The sequence below is a fragment of the Myxine glutinosa genome, chromosome 1, assembly GCF_964187855.1.
Source record: "Myxine glutinosa chromosome 1, kmMyxGlut1.1, whole genome shotgun sequence".
NCBI classification, from domain to species: Eukaryota; Metazoa; Chordata; class Myxini; order Myxiniformes; family Myxinidae; genus Myxine; species Myxine glutinosa.
The window spans coordinates 297,964,268-297,984,426 of NC_136261.1; the positions used below are offsets into that span (position 1 = coordinate 297,964,268).

The 20,159-nt window shown below is 43.0% G+C and overlaps 1 protein-coding gene across 3 annotated transcripts in view; it reads left to right on the plus strand.

Moving 5' to 3' along the window:
- The window catches only part of TBC1D30 (TBC1 domain family member 30), a 117,982-nt gene that overhangs the window by 55,192 nt on the left and 42,631 nt on the right, over positions 1–20,159 (plus strand). For all 3 annotated transcript variants that reach the window (XM_078768039.1, XM_078768040.1, XM_078768041.1), the window contains 6 exons: positions 1,721–1,782; positions 4,403–4,468; positions 5,358–5,483; positions 5,888–6,073; positions 8,695–8,863; positions 12,050–12,218. In XM_078768039.1, coding sequence (XP_078624165.1) covers positions 1,721–1,782; positions 4,403–4,468; positions 5,358–5,483; positions 5,888–6,073; positions 8,695–8,863; positions 12,050–12,218 — 778 coding nt within the window. The remainder of the gene's footprint in view (positions 1–1,720; positions 1,783–4,402; positions 4,469–5,357; positions 5,484–5,887; positions 6,074–8,694; positions 8,864–12,049; positions 12,219–20,159) is intronic.

Below are 20,159 nucleotides of genomic sequence, written 5' to 3' on the forward strand. Positions count from 1 at the left end.
AATTCAGTTCATTAAAACATTATACAAGCTCACCATTCCGCCTCAACCACAACTCAACCACCATGCCCTCTCAAACACAGCTCAACTGCCACCCTGCCTCGACCACAGTCACCACACAGGCACAGCAGACACCCGCCGCCACCTTCGGAGCAACAGGAAAGAGTGTAATGCGACTGTGGTGGGTGGGCACTTCAGACCTGGACGTTCAGACCTTGATAGCACAAAGTGGAAATGTGTGCTAATCACCCAGTAAACTTTGTGATGGCCCTGATGGTCCGCTTATCTGACATGCCTGGTAGAGTCCCAGCGCACGTTTGTACCATGAAGGCGTAGCCAAAAACCGCACCATCAATGTTAAAGTGAAGAGCTCCAGGCCATGACTTGTTTGTCGAGGTGATAATGCCACAAATTCCATGACTGCAAACTCACGAGGAGGGTGGCATCACTCAGGAAATTGTGTGTGCACTAATGGGCACCCCACAAATCCCGGTAACCATGCCTAGAGACACTCTTGATCCCCGCCAAAACTCCGCCCACGCCAAACAGTGCTTTAAGCACCGTATTCCAGATGCACAGAGAATTTTGGCTTTGGCAGGCGGCGTACAGCGAAAGACGGGATGGAGTTGGATCTGTGAAATGGAGTTGGTGGGAAGGAGCGCTGGGCAAGCAAGCAATCCAGGTGCTGTGTAGGGTCCATTCCCATATAAAAGGCCAGGCCAATTATCATCTCACACATTAAGTAATCTTTCTCTCACATGTTCTGTCTCTCTTCTGATTGTCCACTTTGGATGCACAGAGCTCAACAAAGGCAAAGCCGCCAAGGCAAAAGCTGCCGGCCATTCTTTTAAGAGACCTCACTGATGTGCACCGCACTCACACCTCACTTGAACCCCACCAGCAGTTCTTCAACATGCACCTTAGACACTAGTATTCCTCCTTTTTTACCTCCCTTCCCAAGCAAATGTGCAGCCCGTGCTCAGCAGCCCTCGCTCAGTGAGCTAAAGAGGTCACAACAACCTCGCACTGCTCTTTCTTTCTGTTCTTATCTCCTTTCTGCATAATGAGTCTGCTGGGTGCCCTGTTACATTAGATAGGTAAGAGAATACAGTAGGTAGTTCAGGACAACTCTGCTCTGTGTCCCTGTGATTTGCCCTTTTTCATCCCTTGTACATTTTTGCTTGCTGAACATTTTGATTGCTTTGAACGACACAGTCTGCAACCCCTTAGCCCCGCCTCCAGTCTATGTCCGATGGGCACTGGCAGTTTTTGCTTGGCTGCATCTAATTAAGATTTAATATACAAGATCGGTGCATATCGAGGGAGCGAGACCCGGTTGGAAAACCCCGTGACTCACAGGTAAACGATAATTGGATGGAGAACTCTGGGAGAACCTGGTCGACTCGTTGGCAATCGCGGTTGACTAGCAACCCATGGGATGCAGAGTTATCCGTGTTCGATGGCCTCAAGTCCGGTAGTCTGGGATGAACCAAGGCACCCCTCCTTCCTCTCGTAGTAGATCCTGAAACCCGTGGCCATAAAAACATTTTGCTTGAGACATTTACACGCAAATGCAGTTCTGCTGTTTCTCTTTACCCTGCCGCACTTTGGTACACTTGCCTTGTAGTCAGACCTCCAAAATGCGTGTTTATCAAAGGTCATCATATAACCTGATTTGATTGTGGTTTGGGAGTTTTCTAGCAGGTTTGTGCCTTTTCCTCAGGAATTGATACAAAATTGAAGTTCACAGTGGAACCTTCACCTGGAAGAAATGGTTTTCAGCAGGTTGGTATTTCACAAAAAATTATTTTCCTTTATTTTATTGTTCTGACAAAAGTAATAATGACAATGTGAAAAGGCAGGTACATACACTGTACACTCATCCTGGGAATTCTTCCAAAGTAAATTGCTCTCTCTCATGCACAGATTTATCCCATCTCATCTTCAGTTGTCATACCCTTCCTCCCGTCCATGGTACACGGACTCTTGTGGTGAGGCTATTGCCCAGAAACAACTTGCTTTCGTCTCCTGGAAAGCAAATCCAACGGAAGGAAATCTCATTTCCTTTCACAAAGCCCGAAACAAGTGTGTGTCCACCCTCAGGACAGCCAGGAAACAATATCTCTCCGTTCTGAGGACCGAACTCTCTTATCTGTCTCCCTCTTCCAAATCCTGGTGGCACCTGGTCAAATCTGTTTCTGGTGTTTGTTCCCCCTCCGTCCCTTCCCTCACCTCAAACGGCTACACGGCTGACTCCGCACGTGAAAAAGCTGAATGCCTCAACTCTGTGTTTGCCTCTAAATCTTGTGTCCCAAACCCATCCCCCTCTGTACCCACCGTACCCAGTCGTACCCAGCTGCTCCTGGACTCTGTGTCCTTTCCTCCTGACAAGGTGGAAATGTTTCTGTCAACCCTCGACTCTGATTCTGCAACTGGACCTGACGGCATCAGCCCACGGGTCCTAAAACCCTGTTCTTCCGCTCTTTCACTCCCTCTCTCTGTTCTCTTCACCCTCTCTTTTGCTCAAGGTCATCTGCCATCTTCTTGGAAATCAGACAACATCACCGCTTTGCACAAAAAAGGTGCAAAAACAGATCCTAGCAACTACAGACCAATCAGCCTTCTCCCAATTATCAGCAAAGTCATGGAATCCATCATTGCTTCAGACATGAAATCTTTCCTATTCTCCAATGGCTTGATCTCTGATCATCAATTTGGTTTCAGACCTGGTCACTCTACTCTGGACATGCTGCTTCTTCTTTCTCAACAATGGATGGAGGTCCTCAATGCCAAACAGGAAATTAGAGCTGTCTCCCTTGACATATCACGTGCCTTCGATATGGTCTGGCACCCCGCTCTGCTCACCAAACTCTCCTCTTTTGGTATCCATGGAAATCTCCACGCATGGCTGGTGGACTTCCTCTCTAGTCGTAGTCAACGTGTGGCCCTGAATGGGTTTCTCTCATCTCCTCTTCCTGTTCAGGCTGGAGTTCCCCAAGGCAATGTTCTGGGCCCTGTGCTTTTTCTGGTCTTCATCAATGATCTCTCTGACTCTCTTGAAAATCCTCTCTATCTCTTTGCTGATGACTCTACTCTCTGTCGCTCCATTCCTCATCCCTCAGATCGGCAGTCTGCAGCCTCCTCACTCTCTGCAGACCTGGACAAAATCACAGACTGGGCAAACAAGTGGAACATGTCTTTCAATCCTGACAAATCTCACACTTACGATGTCTCTCCGAAAAGACTGACTGGACAACCCTCCCATCCACTTTCTGAATAATCCTCTCCAAGAAGTTCTGTCACTCAAGCTTTTGGGTCTCACTATCTGCCATGATATTTCCTGGGAAAACCACATTTCAAATATGGCCTCCAGAGCATCCTCCATCGTGCGAAGTCATTCCTTGGCACACCTGGGCTCCTCACCACATACAAGGCTTTCATCTGCAGCTCAATGGAATACTGCTCTCCCCTCTGTGCTGGTGCTCCTGCCTCACACCTAGCTCGTCTTCCCGCTGTTGAAACCAAAGCGTTCAGAATCATTGGAATCTCCCGCGATGAAGCTAACTCCAAGGGCCTTTCACTCACTCACTGCAGGCAGGTTGGTGGTCTTTCCGTCTTCTACCGACTCCTCTCTGGCCTTGCCCCCCCAGCTCTCTCTGGGCTCTGTCCCCCAAATATTCCTACAGGTCGCACAAGATCTGCCTGCAACCCTCTTATGGTTAAACTGCCAAAATCAAGACTCTCTGCTCACCTTCACTCCTTCATTCCTCTTTTCTCCCGCCTCTGGAACAAACTCCCTCACTCTCTTCAATCCCACTCCACCCTCCAGGTCTTTAAAACAGCTGTTCACCACCATCTCTTATCTTCCCCCATCTAAAACCTTGATCTTTTCTACCCCCGCTAATTTCACCCCAAATCCACTTTTTTGAAATACCAACTTCTGTCCTGGAAGTCCTTTGTGTCCTTGTGTTTTATACTTCTCCCACCCACCCCCCCCCCCCACCCTTCCCAAGCCTCCTCCCCCCAAGCCCTCTCCCTCCCACACATCTCCCTGCTCTCAAATGTTGTGTTTGTGTGCTTCCCCTTCTCTCCCCAACTTGTCTTCCGCTCCCTCTTTTTATATATTTTGTGTCTGGTTGATTTGTTTGTGAAGTAAATGTTAGCTCTTTCACGAGCCTCGATTCAGTATACAAAAAAAAAAAAAAAAAAGTTGTTTTTCCAGTTGAGCACATCACCATGGTAGGACTTGGTAGCTCATTAGCCTACATCATGGCATTTGTACACCACATAGTTTTGCTTTTTATTAAATTAAGTTCTGCATGGAATAAATAATTACTTTAATCAAAATAATTACATCAATGAGTCTTTATACTTGAGGCAAACCACGACAGTTTGTGTTTGGCAGTGGCACAATGCTCTCAAAGCGGTTGCACGGTTACCAGCTGGCATTCCCACGGCGTGGCGAAAGCGGGTAAGAATTTTATTTATTTTTTCCTCATTAATTCTTTTCCTGGTGAATCTGTGTTGGGCATGTTGTCTATTATTTATTGACATTCATTTTCTGAAATGTTCTGTTCTATTTTTTGGTGTATAAAATCGATGCTCATGGAGGATCATGATGTGACGGAGGGTAATATGGCAATGCAGTGACAGTGGCGGTCACATTTGGATGCGTAAATTTTACAAAATGTAAATTTTACAATCTAGAAGCAGCTTAAATTGTTTAAGCTTAAATTAAATAGCTTCAAAATCAGAGCACATTGTCCCAGAGGAATTGTTGGGGCTTAACTCCCAGCCTTTCACTTCTTCTGCATTATCCCGCTTCTTTCTCTCACCTGGGATGTTGCTTCATTTTTGTCCATCGGAGCCCACCCTTCTCCAAAGCCCTTCCAAATGCTAAGTTACAATCATGTGTTGCTTCCCATAAGAAAATATCCACGTTTCCTGCTTTCAATTGGATAGGCCTGTTTAGTTGTGTACTAATTTAGTGCAAGCTCTTCCATGAGCCTTAGAATCCTGAGATAAATGTAAATTCTCTCACCTTTTCACCATCATGCCATCTTGTCTTCTGTCAGTTCTGTCCTTTGTTCATCCCCTGTCCACCTGTTCGCTACCATTTCTTGGTCAATATGACTCTAAGGCTTGTAATGGAGCTTGTACATTAATCATCTGCAGGACAAACCCATTAAAAGATGTCGATGCACTTTACTGTGGATTACGACATTAAGAGGCATTGGTGAAATACATGTGCTGTATATAGTTACAACATTATGAGTGATAAACATGCCAACCCTTCTTATTTTATATTCCTACTGTGTTTGTATGTGTGTGGCCCCATGCATGCTAATATTATTTGCCAGGTGTGGCTGGCACTCGCGGATCGTTACCTCCAAACCAATGCAATTGACTGGGACAAGACTCTGCGTTTTGCATTCAACGAGCATAGTAACCCTGATGATGATTCCATGGGAGCACAGATTGTCAAGGTAATTGTAGCTTGAAGCCTGTACAGATTGTATATAATGTGTATGTGGTTACGTTTGAGGAGGGGTACGTATTATCTCGCATGTTGTTAACATGGTCCGTGTATTCGTGCAAGTTGGAACATTTTTTTGTTACCAGAGACCTGTAACTGTGAAGTTGTACTGTTCAGGGTATGAAAGACTGGACCTATGGTGATTCCTGTGATTGATTTTGATTAAATGTGATTCTGTATTGTGATTTTCTACTCTGAGATACAAAACGTAAACTGTTCACCAGGTGGAGGTATGCTCTCTACTGAGTGCCGTTCTGGTTTATTCTAGTATTATTTAGAGCTTTCTCTCATACAAATCACATGAATTTGATTACAAATAATTCCTATGGAAGAGCTATTTTTTTATCCTTGCAGGACCTCCATCGTACAGGCTGCAGTGCGTACTGTGGGCAGGATGCAGAGCCAGATCGGGTGGTTCTTAAACGTGTGCTCTTGGCCTATGCTCGCTGGAACAAGGCCATTGGTTACTGCCAAGGCTTCAATGTGCTTGCTGCCCTAATCTTAGAGGTCACTGAGGGTCATGAGGGCAATGCTCTGAAGGTAAACCTTGTGATACAAGTAAAGATGATCCAAAGGCACTGACTTTTAGAAGGGCATAACCTTAGTTTTTCAAACATCTCATGTAGTTAAAAATAATTCTTTTAACTTATGAAATTGTCCCCCTGTTATTAAATTCTCTACTCAAAAAATTGTGATGACATCATTGGTTGCTTAAGCTGCATATACAACAACAACAACAACATGCATTTTAAGGCAATTTTCCCTGCTAGAGCGGGGGTTAGCCTGCGGTCCCCATGACAATCTTCTCCATTTTGCCCTATTTTCTGCATCTCCCCGTGTTAACCCCCTTTCCCGCATTTCTTCTTCCACCATCTTTAGCCAAGTCTTTCTCGGTCTTCCCCGTCCTCTACTTCCTTCTACATTCATTTCCATCACTCTTCTCAACCAGTCACTTTCATCCTTCCTCAACACATGACCAAACAATCTCAACCTGTTCCTCTTCACACCATCAATCACAGTTAAGCTGCATATACAGTGAAACAGTAATCTGTTTTACAAGTTTCTTAGAAACTTGAACATTGACTTTCAAAATATCTAATACTAGCGAGGTGCATGGGTGGGAGGTCAATTGCGAACAGTAATTGCAGAAACAGCGAATGCTGAAAAAAAAACATGAACCAATAAATTCCAGTGTCACCTTCAGTCGAACGTCAGGCATGGACAGCAGGTTTGCGAAGAACTTGGGTAAAATTGGTGAATGGCAAACCATGAACCAATAAATTCCACATTCCTGTGCCACCTTCAGTCAAACGTCAGACATGGACAGCAGGTTCATGAATGACTTGGCCAAAAAACTTACTGCAAGCTGAAGGTTTCAGTACCCAGTCAATGGCGAATCTGCGAATGTCATGGGTAGAAACCCTCACAATCTCGCATCATTTCCTTTAAGCTCAATCTCTCTTTTTTCCATTCCAAACAGCATAATTCCACTCACAAATGAATACGCTAGCATTAATATAACAAAATACAATGTTACAAACTCTCGTGAGGTAATCGTATATATAGACTCCGTTCTCACATGATAACCAATATAGATTAATCTGCCGGCGAGAAATGGCGGATCGGATATGAATCACTTCATACGGATTGAACGTCAAAATCGTCATTTTATTAAGAAATTTATGAAACCTCCCACCCACCTTCGGATGGATAAAAGCAGCATTGTTTAGGTGGAAACTCAAAATCACGATTGTATTGAGATATTATCAAACCAGCGGATCTTCCTCCTTTTGTTTACTTCTGGATCAGGAGCAGCTTCGTGTTGATCAAAACTCAAATTCACAATTGTGTTGAGGAATTTATAATTTAAAAAAAACCTCCCACCTACCTGAGGACAGTTGCTGGGACACCAAACGTTCCACAGAAGGTTTGGTGAGGCCAGGCCCAAGATTGAGGGAGTAGTTTGGGGACGGACAGACGGACACTTCCTGTTTTATAATATGGATTACCATCGCACCCGATTCCCTATTTTGTAAGAATCAAAATGGACTTTTATTAAGGACTTTGGTTAGTCTAGTGTATGACGTAAAAATTGTGACGTGAACATTACTTGCTTGTCACCTGCTTGATGCATACCTTCTTTTGTGGCCATTTGTGATTTGTTGAATCTTTTTCTGTCATTTATTGTTGGCAGTTTGCAATTGTGATGCTCCGACAATTTTATAGGATCTCTGACGTCACATGTCACATCATATGATCAACCCAACTTGCATCTTTAGCACTGTGCTTGATTCTGAGAAATCAATCCTAATTTGTAGGGTTTTTTTGGTTCAGTGAAATACAAAATCCAGTAGAACAGGCCATGGCCTGGTATGAATCCACTTATTTTGGAGAAGTGATTTGCAACAAGCCAGAAACCCTTCAACTTTGCAATAAGATGTTGTGATGACGTTTTTTGTTAACACTTTTTGCCACATTTGTTAAATAGTTTGGACCACACTTCAGAGAAAAAGATTCAAACTTTAAACTTTTGGGCCTCACCATGGACGAAGCAGGGTTAGATCAAAGATCAGATGGCGAGATGAAATTGAAACATTTATGGGAGTAAAATGGCTTCAAATTGCATTGAATAGAACAGAATAGACCATGTTGAGGGAGGCCTTTGTCACATCTTAGACTCAATAGGCTGGTCAAGTCAAGTTAAATATTTGATCTGTGGGTAACAAGACCTCGTCGTGGAAGATAAAACGGTAAAAATAAGACAAGAAGACTTGTTAAAAGACTAGTATAACAATAATTTATAACCAAGCAAGCACCAATTTTATTTCTTCTATGTTAGGCCACATATCTCATAAATGTGTGAGCACGCTTGTAATCAATATACAAGAGGACACCATGCAATCGCATGGATAGGATGCGTTCTGCTGGACCGATATGCTCGCAGATGTATGATAAATGAATGAGGAATAATAGGAACCTACTCCCTGTAAGATAACCCCCTACTCCCTGTAAGATAATATTATTTGAACCATAATAACACATTAATTGATGCTTTTGTGCTTTAATACACAAACCTCACATTAATGCATATTATTATTATACTAAAAAACAAGATGTCTGATTGAGCAGTGTCCATTTGTTGATAGTTAAGTGTATTGCAGGTGATGATCTACCTAATCGACCGAGTGCTGCCAGAGGGTTACTTTGCGCACAGTCTGCGGGCCCTGTCTGTGGATATGGCTGTATTTCGGGAGTTGTTGCGGCTTCGTCTCCCGTACCTGTCGGAACACATTGACACGTTGCAGCACGCAGCCAACAGGCATGCCACCGGTATGAAAATGAAAATATAAAACAACCTTCTCCACTTTAAGTCTGTCTTCTTCAGGCACTTGTCTGATTTATGCACCCCTAACACCACTTATTCCGACCCACCACATCCTCGTACATTGTGTCTTTCCACTTGGTCCTCTCAAACAGCCTGAAGCCGAGCTACGTGTGAAGCAGGAGCACCAGCCCAGAGGGGAGAGCAGTATTACATTGAGCTGCGGATGAAAGCTTTGTATGTGGTGAGGAGCTCAGAAGTGCCCAGAAAGGACTTCGCACGACGGAGGATGCCCAGTCGGCGACTGGCTTTGGAGGCCAGCTTGGAAATGTGGTTGTTCCAGGAAAGATCATGGCAGATAGTGAGACCCAAAAGCTTGAGTGACAGAACCTCTTGGAGAGGATTGTTGGAAAGTAGATAGGAGGGTTGTCCAGACAGTCTTAATGGAGAGACAAAGTGAGATTTGTCAGGATTGCAAGACATGTTCCACCTGTTTCACCAGTCTGTGATTTTGTACAGGTCTGCAGAGCGTGAGGAGGCTGCTGCCTGCCGATTTGAGGGATGAGAGATTGAGCGGCAGAGAGTGGAGTCATCAGCAAAAAGATAGAGAGGATTTTCCAGAGAGTCGGAGATATCATTAATGAAGACCAGAAAAAGCACAGGGCCAAGAATACTACGTTGGGGAACTCCAGCCTGAACAGGAAGGGGAGATGAGAGAAATCCATTCAAGGCCACACGTTGACTATGACCAGAGAGGAAGTCGGCAAGCCGTGTGGAGGTTTCCATGGATACCATAGAAGGAGAGTTTTGGTGAGCAGGGCGGGGTGCCAGACTATATCGAAGGCACGAGATATGTCAAGGGAGGCAGCTCTGATTTCCTGTTTGGCATTGAGGACCTCCATCCATTGTTGAGACAGCAGAAGCAGCATGTCCAGAGTACAGTGACCAGATCTGAATCCAAATTGATGATCCGAGATCAAGCCATCGGAGAAGAGGAAGGATTTAATATCAGAAGTGATGATGGATTCCATGACCTTGCTGATTATTGTGAGCAGGCTTAATTGATCTATAGTTGCAACGATCTGTTTTAGCACCTTTCTGTGTAAAGCGGTAATGTTGGCTGATTTCCAAGCTGATGGCAGATGACCTTGAGCAAAAGAGAGGGTGAAGAGAACAGAGAGAGGGAGTGAAAGAGCAGCAGAGCAGGATTTTAGGACCTGTTGGCTGATGCCGTCAGGTCCAGTTGCAGAATCCGAGTGGAGGGTTGACAGAAACTTTTCCACCTTGTCAGGAGGAAAGGACACAGAGTCCAGGAGCAGCTGGATACGACTGGGTACGGTGGGTACAGAGAGGGATGGGTTTGGGACACAAGATTTTGAGGCAAACACAGAGTTGAGGCATTCAGCTTTTTCACGGGCAGTGTCAGCTGTGTGGCCGTTTGAGGTAAGGGAGAGGATGGAGGGAGAACAAACACCAGAAACAGATTTGACAAGATGCCACCAGGACTTGGAGGAGAGAGACGGGTTTGAGAGTACAGTCTTGAGAGTAGAGAGATAGTGTTTTCTGGCTCTCCTGAGGGTAGACACACACTTGTTCCGAGCTCTGTGAAAGGAACGGAGATTGCCTTCAGTTGGATTTGCCTTCCATGAAGTGAAGGCATGTTGTTTCAGGGCAACTGTCTCACCACAAGATTCAGTGTACCATGGATGGGAGGAAAGGTATGACAACTGAAGACAAGATGGGATAAATCTGTGCATGAGAGAGAGAGAGAGCAATTTACTTTGTAAGAATTCCCAGGATTGGTTGATGTCAGAGTTAGTACAGATGGGAGACCAGTCCAGATGTTTGATGGCTTCTTGAAGACCATGCCAATCAGCCTGAGTGAAATGCCACACTCGTCAATGCTGAGGATGCTCTCTGAGAATGACCAGAGAGATGTCCACTTTAACAAGCCTGAAAACTTTTATCCCTGAACCCTCTCTCCTTTCCCTTTCCTTTTTCAACTTCTTCCCCCTCCGCATTTTCTTTCCTTCCTCATACTGCATGTGATAGAACTTGCTATCTTTCAAATGTAAATACAGTGTGTTTCAAAAAGATTTATACAACTTTGACTACCTGCCATTTCTTTGTTTTTTTACCTATACCATTTTCCTTTTCAGGGTTTGGTGGTGTTATTGTGGTATTTGTTCCCTGGGATTTCTAGCTCCGTAGCTCAACTACGCCATTGACAGTGGAGCATAAGACAAAAGTGCTGGCTCTGTGGCATGAGACTAAATCAACAACCACAACAACATTTTATGGGGGGCAGAACCACCTGAGGAGATCACTGAGAGGTACTTGAAAGGGCCTAACGTCAAATGCTTCTGCACCTTCAATGCCAGATGGGGAATGCTAGTGACTTACTGGTTTGAGAATGACAACAGGACGGTGATGATCAACAGTGAGCGCTACTGGGCCGTGTTCCAGAAGTTCCATAATGATATAGCTCAAGCCCAAAAGGTCACCCCAGACCAGCTCAGCATGACCTGGTTTATGCAGGATGGTGCACCCCTGCATACAGCTGGTGACACCATCACTTTCCTGCAGCAGCTCTTCAGAAACCGTCGCGTTGCCCTGGGTACCGCTCATGACTGGGCGCCCCATAGCCCAGACTTGAACCCTCTGGACTACTGGTTCTGGGGAGCTGCCATGGGCTCTGTCTACGTCAACCGCCCTGCCACACTGGATGATCTGAAGCAGGAGATGTCAGACTACCTCCAGGCAGTGCCACATGAGACCTACAGGAAAGTTGGACAGAACTTTGGAGTCAGAATCAATGCCTGTCTGAACCACAGAGCGGCACACATCGAGAACGTCAATTACAAGGATTTTGCGTAAATGCCAATTTCAGACCTTGGGCTCTACTATCTCTAGCAGGGACTTACTGCAATATCAATCAGCGGTAGAAAATACCATGTCATAAGCTTTCAAGAAATGTTTGGTTCACGTTCCTGTGGTTTCTGTTTCTTTGTAAATAAACGTTTAAAGTTGTATCACTCTGTTTGAAACACCCTGTATTAACACTAATGTACATCTTTAAATGGTTAGTTTATCTGTTGAAAATTAAAACCACCATAATTTTCTATTTTTCCAGTGTTTCTCAAGGTAATGCAGTGAGATAATTTTGTGTGCATCATCCTTGAATGTGTGTGCAGGAAACTATGAACCTCCTCTTTTGAATGTCTTCACAATGCAGTGGTTCCTTACACTCTTTGCCACTTGCCTCCCAAAAGCCACTGTGCTGAGGATTTGGGATTCCATTTTGTTTGAAGGCTCTGAGATAATCCTACGCGTTGGCCTTGCCATATGGGCCAAGCTCTGGGAGTAAGTTTAATGAGTCATTTTACATTCCCTCATGGGGTTGTTTACTTTGTCTTCAAATGAAAGTCTGATCTGTCATTCCATGATGCCTCAACTCAGAAATGCTATTTTGCTGGGGGTGATTAACTGCAGTAGGTTTTTGCATGATGTCATTCGTGGCGAGCTTCAGGCTCTTACGAGGAGTAAGCATGAATAAGGGATTAGAAAGACGAAGGGTGCGGCTCCATTGAGACTGAGAATTATTGAGTAGCTACAACTTAAAGAGGATATAAAATACAGTAAAATGAAAAAAGATACTTCATTTTGAAAATCCCTTATTCATGCTTAGTCCTCGTATTCACAAATTAGTCTTGCCCCAAAGGGGAAGCGAGACTATTGCAATGCCCCTGTCTGTCTATCTGTCTGTCTGTGTGTTCGCGTCCATGTATTTTCGCTTTAAAAATGTTTTTCCCTGAAACCGCCTGTCCAATCAATGCGAACCTTTAAACATAGGAGGGAGTCCCCAGGGAGAATATTTGATTGCTAACTCTGATGTCATAGGTCACATGGTATGGCAGTCATATAGGATCAAAATAAAACATTTCGACATAGTTTTCTCCGAAACCGCTCAACGAAAAAAATTGAAACTTGGCATATGTCACCAACTCTCCATGGAGTACATAGGGTGATAATGATTACATCATCAGTGAAAGTTGTATTTCAAGCCATAATTGGTTGAATTAAAATCTTTTATCTGCAAAATCTGAACCTTCATATATCTGATCTATGACTTGATGTGAGGAAAGAATTAAATTTATGACGTTTATAGCCAATGCCAATAAACTGACATAATACGGGACATGGATGATACGGGTATATAAGTCATGATAGCAGTGGGCCATAATAGTAGCGTATTCAGTTAATGATTTTATTTTTAAATCAAAAACTCAAAAATTGTTTATTAAAAGCATAACTGGCAGCCAATGGCTGAATTACACAATTCTCATTTTATCTCATACACAATTCTCAGCCAGAAATTTTACTCAGAATGAATGCTCGAGGCAAGATTATGCACTCTGGGTGCCGTTCAAGTTGCTTGTTTTGATTTGTCCCTTTTTATACATTGTTTAAGGCTAAAACAAAAGGATGCTGTCAAAGGACAAAACAACACAGTATATGGAGATTAAACAAAGCAATATGATACATTATATATATATATATATATATATATATATATATATATATATATATATATATATATATATATATATATATATATATATATGCACTGTATACAGTCACGTGAAAAAGTAAGTACACCCCATGTAAAGTTTTGACGTTTTCAACATATTTCAACATACAACTATTTGATCTTCATTTCAACAATATTGACAGATAAAGGTGATATAATACAACAAATATCATGAAACATTTACATTTTGTACTCCATTGTATATTTTAAATGAACATAAATGCAAATTTTGCATGTGGAAAAAGTAAGTACACCCCATGAAATGTTTTTTTTAAACTTTTTAACATATGTGGACATATCCATATTTGATCTTCATTTAAACAGTATCTATAGATAACGGTGATCTAATTGAACAAAAAACAATGGGTAATTGACTTTGCAATAATTTATTCAACAAAAAATTAACAGAGATGCCATTTCCTTCTGTGGAAAAAGTAAGTACACCCTTGGCTCTAATAGGTGGTATTGCCCCCTTTGGCAGAAACAACCTCACGTAGGCATTTCTTATAACTGACTACCAGTCTCTGACATCGACTGGGAGAAATTTTTGCCCACTCCATGCAGAATTCTTTCAACTGTGCGATGTTTGAGGGGTTTCTTGCATGCACAGCTCGTTTCAAATCCCCCCACAACATCTCGATGGGATTTAGATCCTGGCTTTGACTTGGCTATTCCAGAACCCTCCATTTCTTTCTTTTCAGCCATTCCTTGGTGGATTTACTGGTATGTTTAGGGTCATTGTCATGTTGCAAGGTCCACCTTCGGTTGAGCTTCAACTTTCCGACAGATGGCCTCACATTATCCTCAAGCACCCTCTGGTACAATGAAGCATTCATAGTGGATTCTATGATGGTGAGCTGCCCAGGCCCTGATGCAGCAAAGCTGCCCCAAACCATAATATTTCCACCACCATGCTTTACAGTTGGTATCAGGTTCTTGTGGTCAAATGCTGTCTTTGGTTTTCGCCAAACATGTCTTCTGGTACTGTGGCCAAATAGCTCTACCTTTGACTCATCTGTCCAGAGCACATTGTTGCAGAAGTGCTGGTCTTTGCCAAGGTGTTCATTGGCAAACTTTAGTCTTGCCCTGATGTTCGTTCTGGACAGCAAAGGTTTCCTCCTGGCACACCTCCCATGTAGATCAAATTTGTGCAGCCTCTTTCTAATGGTAGACTCGTGCACTTTGACATCAACAGTGGGAAGAGCTACCTGTAGGTCCCGTGATGACATTCTGGGGTTCTTAGAGACTTCTTTCAGCATCTTGCGGTCTGCTCTTGGGCTGAACTTGCTGGGGCGGCCTGGCCTGAACAAGTTGGCAGTTGTTTGGAATCTGCTCCAGTTGTAGATGATCTTCCGGACAGTCGAATGATTGATTTCAAATTGTTTGGAGATCTTTTTAAATCCATTCCCAGACTCATAGGCATCTATAACCTTCTTTCTGAAGGCCTCAGAGAGCTCTTTTGATCTCGGCATGGTGACGCCGCACACTTCAACAACAAAGAGCAAACCAAACGAAATGTCTGAGGTTTAAATAAGACAGGTTCCTCCAAGATCCTCTCTAACGATGTTCTAATTATTTGCACCTGAGCTGGTGCACCTGATTCTAATTTTAGGTGTTTGAAGTAGTGATAAATGTAGGGGTGTACTTACTTTTCCACATGCGAAATTTGCATTTATGTTTATTTAAATTGTACAATGGACTACAAAATGTAAATGTTTCATGATATTTGTTATTTGATATTTGTTTCATGATACGTTTATCTGTCAATATTGTTGAAATGAAGATCAAATAGCTGTATGTTGAAATATGTTGAAAAAGTCAAAACTTTACATGGGGTGTACTTACTTTTTCACATGACTGCATAGCCTGCCGGCTTGGGATTCTAGGATCCAGAGTTGAGATCCCGGTCGATTGTTGAATTAACACCAGGGTGGTTGACTCAGCCTGTCATCCTTCCGAGGTCGCCAAATTGAGAACCATCTTGCTGGGATGAATGAGCCATTCGGGTATCTTGAGTCAGAGTGGCGACCCGTCCAGGATTGTGCCCAATAGCCAAGGAAACTGTTTCGGCAGCCCTATGCATCATCACGGTGTAAAAAGGAATGGTCATCATATATATATCTGTATATACATAGTCGTGGCCAAAAATATGGGCACCCTTGCACTTTTTCAAATAACTCACAATGTACTCAAAAAATACGTTTAAATTGACAAAAGTATTTGGTCTCCACAATTCTTTATGCCATTGTTAATATTACAGAACCTTTGTGTTTGATTCAGAACTTAAAATATCCTTTTAAATCAGAAAATAAAAAGAAATGGCATTGACAAAATTATTGACACCCTCGACTTAATATTTGGTAGCTCAGCCTTTGGATAAAATAACTACAGTCAAGCACTTCCTATAGCCATGATTGAGCTTCCTACACCTCTCTACTGGTAGTTTGGCCCACTCTTCTTGTGCAAACTGCTCTAGTTCTCCCAGATTTGAAGGGGGCCTTCTCCCAACTGCTGTTTTCAGATCTCCCCACAAGTGTTCAATGGGATTTAGATCTGGACTCATTGCTGGCCACTTCAGAACAGTCCAGTGTTTTGTCTTGAACCATTCCTGGGTGCTTTTTGAAGTATTTCGGGTCATTGTCCTGCTGCAAGACCCATGACCTTCGACGTAGACCCAGCTTTCTGACACTGGGTTGAACGTTGCACTCCAAAATGCCTTGATAATCTCCTGATTTCATGATGCCATGCACACATTCAAGGCACCCAGTCCCAGAGGCAGCACAGCAATCCCAAAACATCACTGAACCTCCTCCATGTTTGACTGTAGGGAAGGTGTTCTTTTCTTTGACGGCTTCATTTTGTTTTCTCTAAACATAGAGATGATGTGCTTTTCAAAAAAAAAAGCTCAAATTTGGTCTCATCTGTCCACAGCACATTCTCCCAGAAGGATTTTGGCTTGTTTGGTTTGTTTTGGCAAACTCCAGTTGGGCTTTCCTATGTCTCTCTCTTTCAGCAGTGGGGTCCTCCGTCGAACCCCCTTTCATTGAGTTGGCAATGGATGGTGCGAGTTGAAACTGTCGTACCTTGTGTCTGAATGTCAGCTTGAATCTGTTTGGCAGTTGATCGAGGTGCTTTCTCCACCATTTGAACAATCCTTCGCTGCAATCTTCGATCAAGTTTTCTCTTGCGGCCACGTCCAGGGAGGTTGGCTACAGTGCCATGGGCCTTAAACCTCCTGATAACATTGCATACAGTGGACATAGGAACATAAACGTCTCTGGAGATGGACTTGTAGCCTTGAGATTGTCCATGCTTGGCTACAACCTTGTGTCTGACCTCCTCAGACAATTCTCTGGTTTTGTTTTGTTTCTCCATGTTCATTGAGGTGCACACAGTGATACAAAGCAGCAGAATGACTCCTTTTCTCTATTCAAACTGGTTTAATGAGTGCTTTTTATATTGCAGGCACCTGGAAATCACCACAGGTGAGTTGAATTCCAAAGTAAAGGACAATCACCTGCTTGAACTCTTAATTATTTCTAAAACTACTAAAAGGTGCCAATAATATTGTCCTGGCCATTTTAGGATTTCTGTATGGATTTAGAAAGATTTAGAAATTCAATTTTTTCAGCTTTTTTGTTTTGTTCCACTGCAAACCAAAGAAATACATTTGTGGATCGCAAAATATTTTTTAATTTCAACAATTTTCTGGAAGAAATGATGCATTATTTGAAAAACGTACGATGGTGCCAATATTTTTGGCCACGGCTGCATACACAAAGGACAATACAATAAATGTATCTGCTTTTACATTAATTTTAAGAGTATTAGTAAATAATGTAGAAACCAAGACTATCTATGGGATTTGAATTTGTGAGTTCAGCATCATGAGCCATGCTCAAATGGTAAGGCCAAACATTTCCTCTCAAATGGCAGTCAAAACGCTCTCAAATGGCAGTAAAAACGCTCTCAAATGGCAGTCAAAACACTCTCAAATGGCAGTCAAAACACTCTCAAATGGCAGTCAAAACACTCAAATGGTACTCAAAACACTCTCAAATGGCAGTAAAACGCTCTCAAATGGCAGTAAAAACGCTCTCAAATGGCAGTAAAAACGCTCTCAAATGGCAGTCAAAACACTCTCAAATGGCAGTAAAAACGCTCTCAAATGGCAGTAAAAACGCTCTCAAATGGCAGTCAAAACACTCTCAAATGGCAGTCAAAACACTCTCAAATGGCACTCAAAACACTCTCAAATGGCAGTAAAAACGCTCTCAAATGGCAGTCAAAACACTCTCAAATGGCAGTAAAAACGCTCTCAAATGGCAGTCAAAACGCTCTCAAATGGCAGTAAAAACCCTCTCAAATGGCAGTAAAAACGCTCTCAAATGGCAGTAAAAACGCTCTCAAATGGCAGTCAAAACACTCTCAAATGGCAGTCAAAATGCTCTCAAATGGCAGTAAAAACGCTCTCAAATGGCAGTAAAAACGCTCTCAAATGGCAGTCAAAACACTCTCAAATGGCAGTAAAAACGCTCTCAAATAGCAGTAAAAACGCTCTCAAATGGCAGTAAAAACGCTCTCAAATGGCAGTCAAAACGCTCTCAAATGGCAGTAAAAACGCTCTCAAATGGCAGTCAAAACACTCTCAAATGGCAGTAAAAACGCTCTCAAATGGCAGTAAAAACCCTCTCAAATGGCAGTAAAAACGCTCTCAAATGGCAGTAAAAACGCTCTCAAATGGCAGTAAAAACGCTCTCAAATGGCAGTCAAAACACTCTCAAATGGCAATCAAAACGCTCTCAAATGGCAGTAAAAACGCTCTCAAATGGCAGTAAAAACGCTCTCAAATGGCAGTAAAAACGCTCTCAAATGGCAGTCAAAACACTCTCAAATGGCAGTCAAAACACTCTCAACACTCTCAAATGGCAGTAAAAACGCTCTCAAATGGCAGTCAAAACACTCTCAAATGGCAGTAAAAACGCTCTCAAATGGCAGTCAAAACGCTCTCAAATGGCAGTAAAAACGCTCTCAAATGGCAGTCAAAACACTCTCAAATGGCAGTCAAAACGCTCTCAAATGGCAGTAAAAACGCTCTCAAATGGCAGTCAAAACACTCTCAAATGGCACTCAAACACTCAAATGGCAGTAAAAACGCTCTCAAATGGCAGTCAAAACGCTCTCAAATGGCAGTCAAAACGCTCTCAAATGGCAGTAAAAACGCTCTCAAATGGCAGTCAAAACGCTCTCAAATGGCAGTAAAAACCCTCTCAAATGGCAGTAAAAACGCTCTCAAATGGCAGTAAAAACGCTCTCAAATGGCAGTCAAAACACTCTCAAATGGCAGTCAAAACGCTCTCAAATGGCAGTAAAAACGCTCTCAAATGGCAGTCAAAACACTCTCAAATGGCACTCAAACACTCAAATGGCAGTAAAAACGCTCTCAAATGGCAGTCAAAACGCTCTCAAATGGCAGTCAAAACGCTCTCAAATGGCAGTAAAAACGCTCTCAAATGGCAGTCAAAACGCTCTCAAATGGCAGTAAAAACCCTCTCAAATGGCAGTAAAAACGCTCTCAAATGGCAGTAAAAACGCTCTCAAATGGCAGTAAAAACGCTCTCAAATGGCACTCAAAACCCTCTCAAATGGCAGTCAAAACACTCTCAAATGGCAGTCAAAACGCTCTCAAATGGCAGTCAAAACACTCTCAAATGGCATTCAAAACACTCTCAAATGGCAGTAAAAACGCTCTCAAATGGCAGTCAATACACTTTCAGATGGCAGTAAAAACCCGCTCAAATGGCAGTAAAAACGCTCTCAAATGGCAGTAAAAACCCTCTCAAATGGCAGTAAAAACGCTCTCAAATGGCAGTCAAAACACTCTCAAATGGCACTCAAAACACTCTCAAATGGCAGTCAAAACACTCTCAAATGGCAGTCAAAACCCTCTCAAATGGCAGTCAAAACCCTCTCAAATGGCACTCAAAACCCTCTCAAATGGCAGTCAAAACACTCTCAAATGGCACTCAAAACACTCTCAAATGACTTGACTCCTTGCCATCCACCGTTTGCCCTTCACGTGACTCGTGGTGGTCCCTCTCGGCTCTCCCCCCGTTGGTATTTTTGTGCACATAAGATTGTTCACGGTTCTGTTTAAATATTATTTAAATATGTATAACCTTTCCCCTTCAGTGTTTTACTCAGTGGTATTTTACAACACGCTGTTTTTCTTCCTATTTAAAAGGCTTTTCTCAATTTCCTCTCCAACTCATTCCACCTCAAAAAAAAGAAATTCAATATCTTATACGTCTCCCTCACTACATGGTCTAAATTCACATTCATTCCATCCCTCCTCCATCATTCTGAACCGGATTGCTAACTTGAAAATCACAACAAACCCAATTTGTTTTCAATGTTCGTCTTTCATTAATCATCCACTTTCTAAACTCCCCTCTTGCCCCTCCCATCCAAATCCCTCCCCTTGCACCTACACTCCTAAACTCCCCCCTTGCCCCGCCACTCTTAAACTCCCCCCTACCCCTCCACTCCTGAACTCCCCCCTTGCCCTTCCACTCCTGAACTCCCCCCTTGCCCTTCCCCTCCTAAACTCCCCCCTCACTCCTCCCCTTCAAAACTCCCCCCTAACCCCTCCCATTCAAATCTCCCCCCATACCATTCCTCTCCAATTCTCCCTCCTCCCTCCTCCTCCTCAA